Source organism: Crocodylus siamensis, chromosome 1, assembly GCF_052110815.1.
Source record: "Crocodylus siamensis isolate JL-2025a chromosome 1, ASM5211081v1, whole genome shotgun sequence".
NCBI classification, from domain to species: Eukaryota; Metazoa; Chordata; order Crocodylia; family Crocodylidae; genus Crocodylus; species Crocodylus siamensis.
In genome coordinates this window covers 173,839,648-173,853,272 of record NC_143395.1, presented here as the reverse complement: position 1 = coordinate 173,853,272, position 13,625 = coordinate 173,839,648, and the positions used below count along the sequence as shown (strand labels likewise).

The following is a 13,625-nucleotide window of genomic DNA, read 5'->3' as shown; positions in this document are numbered from 1 at the left end:
TTGTCTTTGAAGATAATGACAAAGTGATATGAATTTTTTTTTATGACATATTAGCATGGGAAAATCTATTGTTGGTTAACAATGTTTGCCTGATAAATCAGAGTGATTCTTTAAATGCTGTGTATGAGAGTGTTTTAGAGACAGGCAAGTATGTAGTAAGTCAAGTAATTTCACAGCTTTTTTGATTTCTAAATTAAAATAATTTTTTGAGTGTTTTGACCCTCTCTAGTAGCTGCTTGGGGTGATCACTGGCCTAGAATAGAGTAACTAAAGAGATCTATACAAAAAAAAACTAGACAACACATAATGCACAGATACATTTAGTTCACAAAATAGCACAAAGTACAAATTTGGAGGTAAACTACAAATGTCTTGCAGCTTCTGTAAGAAAAGGGCTTGAGGTATTTGGATTTAGTATTATCTGCTGCTACTAGCAACTGTTTAGCTCCTGGGAAACTTATGTCTGCTGGAAGAGTTTTTCATATTTGCTTTAAGTAAACACTAAAGTAGTGGGCTAAAATCTGAAAACTACTAGTATTGGTATATTTCTGAAAAGCTAATATCATTAGCAGGGATCCAGGTTTTCTGTTTGCCTTGGTAAAACCGGGATTTTCTCCTTTTTATGGAGAAAAATGCAGGAAATGGTGGGTTTTCCCTTTCAGGCTGGCAGAGTTCCAGCCTGCAAGGGATTAGGAGGAGCTGGAGGAGGGCTATCAGCAGGGGGTGTGCTTTGTGTATGTGCACATGTACACGTGCACATTTGCCACTAGGTAGCCTGGAGAGTAGCTACTTGCAGGGAGGATTGAGGCCCCCTTAGTGAGGCCACGGGGAGAAGGACAGCGGGGCTGGGAGCCCAAGCCCACAGTGGGGAGACTGCATCCACCCCACCCCTGCTCCTTCCCACCATAGGCTCTGCTCCAGTCATGGGGGAGGGGGGGAGCCAGGCTCCATACTCTGCTGTGCTGCTGCAGCAGCTGCTGCCTCCTACAGGCAGCACCCGGGGCTTGGGCGCAGCTGTGGGGGATGGGGCTGTGGACCCGGGTCCCTTGCGCTATAGGCCTGGCAGCTGGCCCCCCTCCCCCCCCCCGGCAGAGCTGGGGGGCAGGACGCTGTGGTTGGGGAGTGAGGGGCACCAACAGAGGCAGGGGGGGTTGTGGGTTGGGTGTGAGGGGCAGTGGCATGGGCAGGGCACCGGCATATTGGGGAGGGGAGGGGGGTAGCTGCAGCTGGACCCATGTCCTAGTGAGTGAAGGGGGCAGGGGTTAAATGCACGTGTATATAAAAGCCTTTGTCTGTCTGTCTGTAATGCTTTATTTGCACTCTGATTGGCTGTCTCAGCAGCCCCAGCCCAAAAGTGGTGTGGTGGGGGATGGGGAAAGAGGAGCAGGCCTGGCCCTGAAAGTGGAGAGGGTTGGGGCTGGACGCAGGCTGGTAGACTTAAAAATTGCTTTAAAATTGTAGGGAGCATCCAGATTAGCGTGCATGTGCCTCTTGCTCCATCTCAGACCCCTATGAGGCTGGGCAAGAGGTACATGTGGGAACAAAAAAAAGGGTTCCTTGCACTGCAAACTTGCAGCGCAGGGAGAAAATTAGACCCTTGGATATGCCGGGGTCTAAAAAAACCGCTCCACAAAAGAGAGGAGCAAGGCATGGTCCCAGACCATGCCAGAGTCAGTCTTCTGAAAGAGACACTCTGGTGTCAGCCAAAGTGTCTCTCTTCTTCTCCTGCTGCCTCCCGCCCCCAGCGCTGTCCAAGGTAAGTGTATGTGTGGTAGGGGGTTCATTGGTGAGGGGCGGGGAGTGTTGGGGAGTGGCAGGGGGTGTTGTCCACAGTGCTGTGGAGGGTATGGACCTGGCCCAGCCCCATGCGGCTTGCCAGTCTGGCTTTGCACTGGAGTGGGTTGCAGGGCTCCGGGAGGCGTACACAGGACCCTTGTCTCCCAGAGCCACGTGACCCGCTTCAGTGCAAAGACAGACTAGTGAGCCACTCAGGGCTGGTCCAGGTCCTGCCACACGCCGCCACCCCCCACAGGCATAGCGGGGCAAAGGCGGGGACCACGCACTGCGCCCAGCCAGGTCCAGCCCCTCTGTGTCCGGGCTGGGCCCATGGCAGCAGGACCTGGCACAGTACACTGGGCCTGTGTGCTGTGTCAAGATGGGTCCTGATGGTCCTGGGGCTGCTCAGCTGGCCTGGCCGGGGTGGCAGGAGCTGCTCTAGGGCCAGCAGGACCCAGCGTGCAGGGCATGCGGTCCCCGCATGCCGTGCCAGGTCCTGCCACCATGGCTCGGAATGCCCCGCTCCCACTGCTAAAAGTAAGTTATGGGCCCTGGGCAGGGAGGCTGGGGCCCTGTTGGGGGGAGAGAGGGCATTCCATGTGCTGTGTGGGTGGGCTGCACCCTGTGTGGGAGCCAGGGGACCCACCCCTCCTGAGCAGCCCCCCTACAAGGTCCCCCACACCCACAGTCCCCCCAGCAATCCCTCCATACCGACCTACACACCAACCCGCATCCCTCCACACACCCCCACCCACCTTCCCCGCACCCCCTTCCTGCAAACACCACATCCCCCCCCATCACACACCCATCATGTGCGAAGAAAACCAAAAGCATACATCAACACATAGGTATTTAGAATTTATTTTATCATGATGATAGAGACACTAGTAGGCTTCCACATTGCTTTAACATTGTAAATATACCAATAAAGCATTGCCCAGCTGATTGCTCTCTCTCTAGGAGAGAGTGTGAGTGTGTGTGTGTAGAGTGGTCTTCTGTTTTAATTGTGGAAAAACATGGATTTTAGGGTATTTTTAAAAACGGATTTGGGATGCTGCTGCAGCAGTCCAACTGGCGCATCCCCCGGTACCAAGTGGCCGGGCCCTAGAAGCTCCTGTCTATTTGTATCCTTCAAGTATCATGGTCTCTAAGGCCTACGTAGCTAACTAATAGTCCTTACTGTGTGGAGCCAATGATGCAACAGAATTCCTGGGACAAAAAAGGCAAAAAAACAGGATAGGAGTGTCGTGTGGGTCTGTGCCCATCTCTGCTTGATGATTTGCTCCTATGCTGCCTTTGGCGAGCAAAACCAGCTGCCTAGGCAAGGAACCTCGTGTAGACCCCAGAGGATTCCTCGATTTTACTTGCAGGATATCCCCCAAACTAGCCTGCCACAACTTCGGATGGTCTTTCAGTGAAGGCAGTCCCCTTTGAGGATGCCTCCAGAGTTGTCATGCATCCTGGCGGATGTCCATGGGGCTCCAACTTCTCCTACACCCCGGCCATATGCCAACCTTTGAGATGAGCCTCAGGATCTTCCTTGGTTCCTATGTATCCTCTCTCACGGATGGGCCAGACCCAAAGGGTCTGGTGACATTCTGCCTTTGGAGTTGTCCCTTTCAACACCCTGCGCATTCTATGATGGATGCTGTCAGTTGTTGCTGCGTTCTCACAGGGTCTCTAATTCCCTCAACTTGGTATGGTGTACTAAGCTAACCTGCTGTAGGCAGGGAACTAAAATAGATCAGACCAAGAAAAAGAAAAACACAAATGGTACACTCGCCACCAGAAAATCCCATGCCCCGGGAACAACCCAAAGTGAAAGAAAAGAACTAAGGACAAGACTGCAAGAGAAACGAGATAAAGAGAAGAGGAGCAACCACAGGGAGAGGCCTGTGCTCCCCTCGCTCCTAATGCTCATTGGGACCTGCGCCTTCACCCCAGCCAGGGTTTCTCTCATCCCCTCCAGGATCTGCCTCTGCCCAGGGAGCGCGGCACCCGCTGCCTCCAGCTCCCTCGCTGGCTCTTGCTGTTGCCGTTTCCGGCCTCATTGATGGCCCCTTTAATCCCCGCTGGTCTTCCCTGGCGCAGGGATCTCTCACAGCTTCTGCTGCCACTGCCAACTGCAGTGGCTGGATGTGTTCCACCCGGTGGTTCCCCGCCGCTCCTCCAGCACTCGGCGTCCCTCTTCTCATGCTCTTGGGGTCGATTTTTATCTTCATCGGGTATCGCCTTCTCGTGATGTCACCCGGTTCCATCTGGAGATGGGCACAGCTGATAAATTGCTCAGGCAGTTTTCCCTGGCATGCCTCCTTGCTTCTCCAGACCCCTGTAACAGGTAAATTTTTTTTTTTTTCTTCTTTTACTTTTGCCTGGGGTCTGCCTCTGGACGAGGCTTCCCCCTTGTCCGATACTGCATCCCTGGGATAGGGTCAAAATGTGAAAATAAGTGCACCTGAGGGGGACACCGAGCAGAGCCCCCTGGGCTGCACCCACCTCAAAGGCATCCAGGGAGCCAGTGGGCACTGTCCACTGGTGCTCCGCCTGGAGACATGCATGGACAAATGAGAGGAAAGCAGCCCCGCAGTCTCCAGAGAGTTTTCCGGCCAGAGCCTCCTTCCTGGTCAAGTACAGGGCCCACTTAGCCAGGGCCAGGAGGAGGTTGACCAGGAGGTCCCAGGACTTGGTGGGGCCGCAGATGGGGTGACCAAAAACAAAAAGGTGTGTGGGGGGGGGGGAGGTGAAATTCAACCAGAACATCAAGAGGCTCTGGAGGTGGAGGGGCTGCAGCATGGCGCACTCAAAGGTCAAGTACACCAGGGTCTCCCTTTGCCCGCAGGAGGGTCTGTGAAGCTTGCCACATACACACCCGTGGCGACGGCTCCACGGAGGAACCACCAGTTGAGGTCTGCAGTGGCTTGTGGGATGAGGGTGGAGTATAGACTCAGCCACTGAGGTGCCTCAGCCATGCCCTCACCAAGCAGGTCTCACCACTTGGTATCTGGGCAGGATGCAAGGGCGGCATGATGGACAATGAGGCACACAAGTGTGTAGGGGTGATGGCGATGGATGGTGGAAAAGCAGACTGGTTTGGTGTCTTCCAGCCGGCTCAGGTGGTGGAGCAGGGAGCACCATGAAGCTGGGTGAGGCCCTGGTCCCACCACAAATTCTGGTGGGCTGGAGGATATAGGTGGGCGGGGACCACAGCCATGCAGGCCCTGGTCAACAAAGGCAAGGGTGTTGGGAAGTAGGGTAGATTTCATTTCCTGGACCGGACAGCAGGTTTCGTGTCTCGTGAGTAGAACCGTGAGCTGGGCCAGTGCAGAGGGGTCTGCCCTCTCTTGCCTATCGTAGTCCAGGAGGTCTCCAATACGGGTGACACCAGCCAGGATCAACCTCTGTCGCAGCGGGTACACCTCTGCCATCGGCATGTCCAGCTGGGGGTTCCAGAGCAGGTTGGCATCCTGGGCAACTGTTGCGGGGGACCTGGAGATGGAGACCAGCCTCCAGGCCTGGAGGAGGTCCTGGTAGAAATCTGGCAGCCCTTGCAGGTCCTGTAGGGAGAAGCCCCACAAGCTGAGGAGCTGCCAGTCATACTGGAGCCCCTGGAAGTGACAGAGGAAATTGTGCCCATGCTGTGTGGCTGCTAACATCGTATAGCAGTCACTGCAGGGCCTGAAGACAGAATGCATCTGGTCCTGTCAGCGTATGCTAACAATGTAGTCCTCATGGTCCAGGACTCAAGCAAGCTGGTGAAGGTAGCGGCCTGCCAGGCATTGTACTTGCTGGCCTCCTCTGCCCAGGTCAACTGGGTCAAGAGTTTTGGCCTGGCGGTGGGTAGTGGGTGGGCTCATTCCCACCCACACTCCGCTGGATCCGCTGGGGCATGGGCTCGCTGCTCTACTTGAGTGTCTCGGACCCCTCCCTGCCAGAAAACCGGCACTAGCTGGAGGCAAGGGTGGTAGAGCAGCTCTGGGCATGGGCAGGGCTCCTGTGATGTCTCTCCCTGCGTGGGAGAGAGCTGGTGCTGAACCAGCTGGTTCTGTCCATACTCTGGCACTGCTTATACATCCTGCCTGTGCCCCCTGAGGTCCTGGCGGGACTCCAGAGATGGGTGCCTGGTTCCACTCCTTGTCTGACTGGTCTTGCGTGTCTAGGATTACGTTAAAGTCCCCGCCAAGAACCAGGCACGCGTGAGGATTGAGGGTGCCGATGTATGTGGCTGCCTGGCAGAAGAAATCCGCCAACTCCAGGTCCTTCACAAGGGCATTACAAATTCAGTACGTTCAGGACCAGCCCCTGCACCCAGACCTGGAGGTGCAGCAGGTGGTCTGGCACCACCTGAACGTCCTGGAGAACCTCCAGCTGCAGGCCTAGGAAGAACAGGGTGGCCACCCCAGATGAGGTGGCTGAGAGGTGACTACAAAAGACCCTGCCTCCCTACTCCAGCTGCCAATCTGGTTCATCAGTGGAGTCATCAGGATTTTCTGCAAGAATACCATGGGTACCCACGCCCACCCCTGAAGGAAGGAGAGTACCTGGCACCTCTGGAGACCCTTCCTGCAGCTGTGGACGTTGAGGGTCACAATGTTAAATGATCTCATGGCTGGGGGTGTGGAGTACAGGCATACCTCGGAGATATTGCGGGTTCGGTTCCAGACCACTGCAATAAAGCGAATACTGCAATAAAGCGAGTCACACGAATTTTTTTGGTTTCCCAGTGCATATAAAAGTTATGTTTACACTATACTGTAGTCTATTAAGTGTGCAATAGCATTATGTCTAAAAAAACAATGTACATACCTTAATTAAAAAATACTTTATTGCTAAAAAATGCTAACCATCATCTGAGCCTTCAGCAAGTCGTAATCTTTTTGCTGGTAGAAAGTCACTTGAACATTTAGAGGCCATTGTAGGGTTATTAATTGGCCTAATTTCAATATTGTTGTGTCTCAGGGAATAGGGAGGCCTGAGGAGAGAGAGAGAGAGAGACGGGGGAACGGCCGGTCGGTGGAGCAGTCAGAGAACACACACAACATTTATCGATTAAGTTCACCATCTTACATGGGCGCGGTTTGTGGCGCCCCAAAACAATTACAATAGTAACATCAAAGATCACAGATCACCATAACAAATATAATAATAATGAAAAAGTTTGAAATATTGCGAGAATTACCAAAATGTGACACAGAGACACGAAGTGAGCAAATGCTGTTGGAAAAATGGCGCCGGTAGACTCGCTGGACGCAGGGTTGCCACAAACCTTCAATTTGTAAAAAAACGCAATATCTGCGAAGCGCAATAAAACGAGGTATACCTGTAGATGGTTCAGCAGGGGCCTTAGACATCTCAACGCCTGGTGTGGGGCCCATGGGTTCATGTAGCACCCTCCCATATGCATAGAGGGCCTCTATGAAACTCTGGGCCTGCCTATAGATCTGGGTGTTGCAGCTTTTGGGCCCCTTGCCTTCCCCTGCCAGCACCGTCACAGTGGTGAGGACACTGCTGAAATCTGCCCGGCGGTCCAGGGGTAGCTGTACCTTGCTGGCGGACTGACGGGTGTAGGCGTGGTCAGGAAATGCAAGTAGCTCATCCCTGGGGACCGCTGGGACTGCTGGTTCTCAGGCGTTGTCCTCCTGGTCCTGGAGCTCAGAGGGCTCTTCCGTCGCCTTCTGAACCTGCTCCGTGGGGATCACCCATTTATTCTTTCCCAAGGGTGGGGTGTCAGGTACAGCTGGGGAGGCCCCTGGAGGCTGGGCCACTCCTTCCCCTTGTGTCGTGGTCTTGGGAGGACGAGAGGAGTTCGCCATGTCTGGGGGCTTCAGCTGTGCCCAGGCTTTCTTCTTGCCTTTATGCCTGGAGGGGACCTGCACCCACTCTGCCATGGGGTGGTCCTCAGGTGGACAGGCTCCAGCAGGAGAAGGTGTAAGGGTTGCGGGGGTGGGGCAGCCACAATGGGGGTATGACTAGGGGCAGAGGGGCCCTGCTCCCTCTCTCCCCCTGGTTGCTGGTGCCCTTCCTGGGACTCCACTAGACTTGGCTGTGGGGTGGGGTCCCTTGAGCTCACAGGTAGGCTCATAGTTGTGGCTGGGGTACCAGGGGGGCCTGAGGGTGGTAAGGGCACCCCTTTTTCCAGTGGGACACACAGATGCCCTCCCTGCCTGGTGGCTTATGGGGCACTCATGATGCGAGTGTCCTGGGGCACAGCACTGGAAGCACCGCAGGTCCCCCAGCATATAGAAAATCCTTACCAAGGCCCCCTGATAAGGAATTACCAGGCACCCCTCAGCCTCCTGCCACGCTTCCGCTGCCACCTGGATCATGACGATGGAAAGAGCACGTGTGGCAGAGGCCAGGGTCTTGGCACTCCAGTGAGAGGGCCACCACCAGGGAGATAACTGTCCCCAGGGTTTGGAGCTGGGGCAGTAGGGCCCCAATTAGGGATATAGGGAGGGATGGAGCTGAGGACCACCCTGGTCGAGAGGCTCGAGGGGGACGTAGTCGCTCTCCACCACGAGCCTTCTCTCCACCGCTTTTTGTGCGGTGGCCTTCGAGACAAGGAAAAAGACCACTTTGCCATGAAAGTGGGAGGCTGCCACAATCTTGGAGGCCCCCACTACCTGAGCCAGGGCCTGCATCCAGATCTCAAAGTGCAGGTTCTCCTGCCTGGGCAGTTGGCACTTCACCCCATGTCTGTGGGTGAGTGCCGGAAAGGGGGCCCCACTGCTCGAGTTGGAAGGGCTGGCAGTGGAGGGTCCAGGCCCCCTGGCTTTGGGTCTCCCTACAGCTGCCTGTGTATAGCTGCAGTTCCCCCCTTGGAGGGCCATGTTGGCGGGGCCGGAGCTAGGGCTAGGGATGGGTTGAGTGGGTGTGCTGGCTGGTGTAGTGCACCTGGTCCCCTCAGGTGCAGGGGGGTCTAGGCTTTGGGGCAGGGCCCTTGCCCTTCCCACCTCCAGCTGTGGAGGAGGCTGAAGAGGAGCCCTTCCCACTGCCCTTTGTCCCTGTTGTTGGGAGAAGGGGCCTGGAAACTACTCCGGGGGTGGGGGGAGAGGGCCTGGCCAGGGGTAACTCCCTGGCCCTGGTGGTTCCCTACCAGAGTCCCACTTGCCCCTGCAGTGGAGGTTGCAGGCTTCTTCCTCCCTGGAGGAGGTTGGTTGGACTCTGCTTCCAGGGTGGAGGCCGCAAGGGCCTGTCCCCCCTTGGGGGCTTGGCTGGGATCCATCTCTGTAGTGGGGCCTGCAGGAAGCTCTGTGGGGGCATCTGCCCCTTCCCCCCACCCGAAGGTTCCTCCCCTGCCGTCGTTTCACATGAGGGCAGAGAAGACGATGAAGAAAAACAAAATATCCCGCAGGCCTGGTGAATCCTAGTAGGGGCAGGCTGGAGTTGTGGGGGTAGAAAGGGGAGATAGTGAGGAAGGAGGTCAAAGCTCACTGAGCCACAGCCCCACAGGAAAAAAAGAATCGGGAGGCCTGTGTTTCGAGAATGGGGGGGCGAAGAGAGGGGGAAAGCTCACACAAGGGCTGGGGAAACTCGAGCTGACTCTCAGCCACACAACAACCACCACGTAAGGGGGAGTGGACCACAGGAGTTACCACAGAAGGGCAAAAAAAAAGACCCAGGGAAGGTTGCTGAGGCAGGTGTAAAAGGTGGTTGGAGCAGTGGAGGGACTTTGTTTGTGGAAGATCTGTCCAGAAGCCCCTCAGGCCTCCAGCCAGTCCTGCAGCAGCAGAGCAGTAGACAGGAAGACAAATCAGGATCAGATGCAGGGGAGGGTAGGAACAGTCAGACAATTAGGAAGTGATCCAGTGCAGGTGCAGTGTCAGGTGGTGCAGCAGGGAATCTCTGCGTCTCCTGAGAGGGGCAGCAGCAGCAATGATGGTAGGAGCGGTCTAGTTCAGCCACTTGGGGTGTGCTTCTGGTGAAAGTGGAGGTGAAGGTGGGGGCGGCCTGCCAAGGGAGCTGGGGCAGGCAGGGTTCCTTTAGGCTTCAGCAGTGATGGTGGGGGAGGGGCCCACAAGCAGCACAGGCTCCCTCCCCAGGCTGTCTCCCGACCGCAGCTTGGCAGCAGGCTGGGCAGTAGACCAGAACAGGGGTGTAGAAGCTGGGGTGCAGTGCAGTGGGCCCCTCCCTGAAGGGGTAGCAGTGTGCAGCAGAAGATTCCTTCCCCTTCCCCTCACCCCCGGGGAGCAGCAGCAGCAGCAGCTGCCCAAGGCAAGAAGGGGTGCAGCCAACTTCAAGAGCTCTGAGACCAAGCCAGTAGCTAATAGTAGCCAAAGGCAGGAAGGGGCCTAGGAGCTTCTGAGACCAGACTTGCAGCAACCAGCCACAGCAGCAGCAGCCTGGGACAGGGAGGGGTATGGCCAACTTCCTCCTGGAGGCTCCTCTCCCAGAAGCTTCTGAGCTGCTTGCCAGGGCAGCTTTTTGTACAGATGGGGTCAGGACAGGGCAGCTTTTTATACTGCTGGGGACAGCACAGGTGCTGGCCCTGGGCTTGAGCTCCCTCTGGCTGTAGATCCAGGAGGAGCCAGGCAGGGTTATTTTGCCCCAAGTGGCACAGTTTGCTCCACAACAAAGTTCATGTCTGAGCACATGCACTGAGGCAAAAAGCCCTGGCTCAAATTTGCACTGCTTCTCTTTGAGCTGCTGCAAGCACATGTGCTTGCATGTGTGGATGCACCCGTAGTGGTGATATAGTGGCGATGCATAGGGGGTGCACGTGCACCTCGCTGAGAGCACGGTTTCACCTCCTGACAGGCTGCATTCCCTGGTTAGGCGAGCTTGAGGGAATCCAGGGAGTGGGCTTGGGATTGTCCTCAACAACACCCCCCCCCATAAGATGGCACCAGTCGCCCAAGTGTAGATACATCAATAAAACGTGTTCAGCTGATACCTGTATAGACATATATAGGTATCTGTTGAACACAATGTTTTATTGCTATATCTACAATTTTAAAGTAATTTGGAAGCCTACCAGTGTCTCTGTCTCTTCCTCTTCTTCTCTTGTGGCATTTCATTTTAATCACAGAAATACATGGATTTGGGGGGTGGTTAATTGGAGAATTTACTTTTTTGTACATGTGTGTTTTAAAATGAGAGAATTTGTGATTTTTAAACAGAGAAACCAGGATCCCTGAAATGTGGGTTGTAACAAAATCTGATAATTAAATAGAGCTCAGTTTGAAAATAGCTTCAAGAGGAAACAGGAAATGACTGTGACCCATAAAGCCTTTCTTCCGCTTTCTGGCTTGAGGCAGAGAAACACAGGTTGCATTTACTTCCTTGGTCAAAAGTAAATTCTACAAAACAAAATCAGAAACTGGATTGCCCATTTCTGGGCCCATATATGGGCTCATTCTGTAAAATTAGCTTCTAAGTGAGGCAGTGCTCTTTACTCCTTTATTGCCAAAAGTGTTTTGGATTAATAATAGAATGTAAACTCCAGGAAATTGTGCTGTACATGTGGGAGGAAACCAGTGCGTCTTGGGTGAAGTGATTTATGTAGTGTCACAGCTAGTCAGCTCGCATTAAGGATATGGCAGTTCCCCTTGGGCCCATTCTGAGTCTTAGACCACAGTGGGTCGTTCCTTGATTTTTCAGGTATAAAAACTATGATGCTTTGTTTTGAATGGAGCAACTGAACTGCAGAAATCTTACCTGAACATACCTGGAGTCCTTTGTCCCCTGTCCAAACTTGGGACATGTGGCAGTGTCACTTGTTTCAGTTTTTCAGACTTCATTTTTTTAATACAGTTTAAAAAATGTTGAATGCATTCTGAGTTGCTCTGAAGATGAGTAATGCCTTCTAATCTGATCAGCTTGGTGTTGACAACTGAATATTATCTCTTAATAGCTCCTTATTCTGTTCATTTCTTGGTAGTTGACTTCAAATAGCTGTCATGTTCAATATAATGTTTCTGAACACTGAATGCTCAGAGGGGACATGGAAGTAGATTCTTCTAGTAATGATGTACGCATGTTCATGTTCTCCTGGGAGAATTGCTACTCTCCTGGTAGAAACCACAAGTGTGTAGACATTCCAGATTTTTCTCCCAGAGCAAAAATCACTGTTTCCAAAGTGAGAAGTAGGGGGACTCTGTCTTGCTGCTCCCTCTGCTTGGTTCCCAGGCACCAGGAGCTGAGCAGGTGGAGTAGAGCTGTGAGCCCCTGTCTGCCTCACTCCAGAGCTCCCAGTGTGAGAAGCAGATGGGGGCTTTGCCCTGCTGTTAGTCTCCCTGGGAACAAGGACTTGGAGCAGTCTATGTTTTCCTCAGATCAGGATCACCCTGGTTTCAGGAAGGTGGAAAGGGGGGTGGTTGCAGACATGAAATGTTCTACCACTAGAAATGAATGTTGTATGTGGCCCCTCTACAAAATAGAAAGGTATGAGATCTATACAGGCATACCTCGTTTTATTGCGCTTCGCTTTATTGCGCTTCGCAGATATTGCGTTTTTTACTCCTGGTGAAGATGCTGTGAACATTGTTGAAATGACAACAAAGGATTTAGAATATTACATAAACTTAGTTGATGAAGCAGCGGCAGGGTTTGAGAGGATTGACTCCAATTTTGAAAGAAGTTCTACTGTGGGTAAAATGCTATCAAACAGCATCGCATGCTACAGAGAAATCTTTCGTGAAAGGAAGAGTCAATCTATGCGGCAAACTTCATTGTTGTCTTATTTTAAGAAATTGCCATAGCCACCCCAGCCTTCAGCAACCACCACCCTGATCAGTCAGCAGCCATCAACATCGAGGCAAGACCGTCCACCAGCTAAAAGATTATGACTCGCTGAAGGCTCAGATGATGGTTAGCATATTTTAGCAATAAAGTATTTTTTAATTAAGGTATGTACATTGTTTTTTTAGACATAATGCTATTGCACACTTAATAGACTACAGTATAGTGTAAACATAACTTTTATATGCACTGGGAAACCAAAAAATTCATGTGACTCACTTTATTGTGATATTCGCTTTATTGCGGTGGTCTGGAACCGAACCCGCAGTATCTCCGAGGTATGCCTGTAAAAGATTCTGTACATCAGTCTTTTTTTTTTCCTGAGGACTTCCTGCAGAGGGGTTTTGAAGACCAGCTTCATGCCTGACTATTTCATTTTCAGCTTTCTCATACTAGAGAAATTACTGGTTTGGCTCACAGAATCGCACAGATTCATGGGATGGTGATGCTTGCTTTCAGTACCCGTGTAACCAGCAAAATCTGTGCCAGAAATAGCAATCTCTAACACAGATATACATCTTACTTGACATCTGTTTCATCAGTTTTTGTATGTACCATTTTTGAAGAGTTTTCTATTTGATTAAGTTTAAGATACCTGGAGAATGTAGTAGGGTTGGAGTTTTGTGGTAGATGTGATGGTCCAGGAAATGTGTGAGAAGCAGGAGTTTTTGCATGGTAAGTTGTCTTTCACATTATTCACTTGGTCCAATAAAAGATACCACAAAAAGCCCTTGCTTCTTTGAAAAATTGTAGGTAGTGTTTTTAATATATTTAGGCTAGAATTTGCAAGTAGGTCAGAGTGGAAGCAAAGAAATCTTTGAACAAATGGTAATGTAACTACCACGTGGTATAGAGTTGCATAAAAATTCTTAAATGGTAGTGTTACTTAGGAGTTAATGTCTTTTTTGTTTTTCAGCCTTAATCAAATCAGATTTGCGAAGACACAATATAAATTTGGGGATTATGAATACGGACATCAAAGCTGTAAGCGGTGAAACTTTCATTTGGGTGGTTTTGCACTTGGCCCTTGGCATAAAAATTTAGCAACGAAATACAGTACATGGGGCTGCTTTGCTCTGCTAGAGCAGCAGATAGATAATGGAGGGGCTGCA

At 52.2% G+C, this 13,625-nt stretch overlaps 1 protein-coding gene across 2 annotated transcripts in view; it reads left to right on the top strand.

Annotated features, from left to right (window-relative positions):
• The window catches only part of FLVCR1 (FLVCR choline and heme transporter 1), a 39,062-nt gene that overhangs the window by 20,388 nt on the left and 5,049 nt on the right, over positions 1–13,625 (top strand). Inside the window, exon 9 of one of the 2 annotated variants that reach the window (XM_090049129.1) lies at positions 13,430–13,497. In XM_090049129.1, the coding sequence (XP_089905255.1) occupies positions 13,430–13,497 (68 nt within the window). Of the gene's footprint in view, positions 1–5,933; positions 6,515–13,429; positions 13,498–13,625 lie in introns of those variants that run through there. The other variant, XM_090049137.1, reaches the window with a different exon arrangement.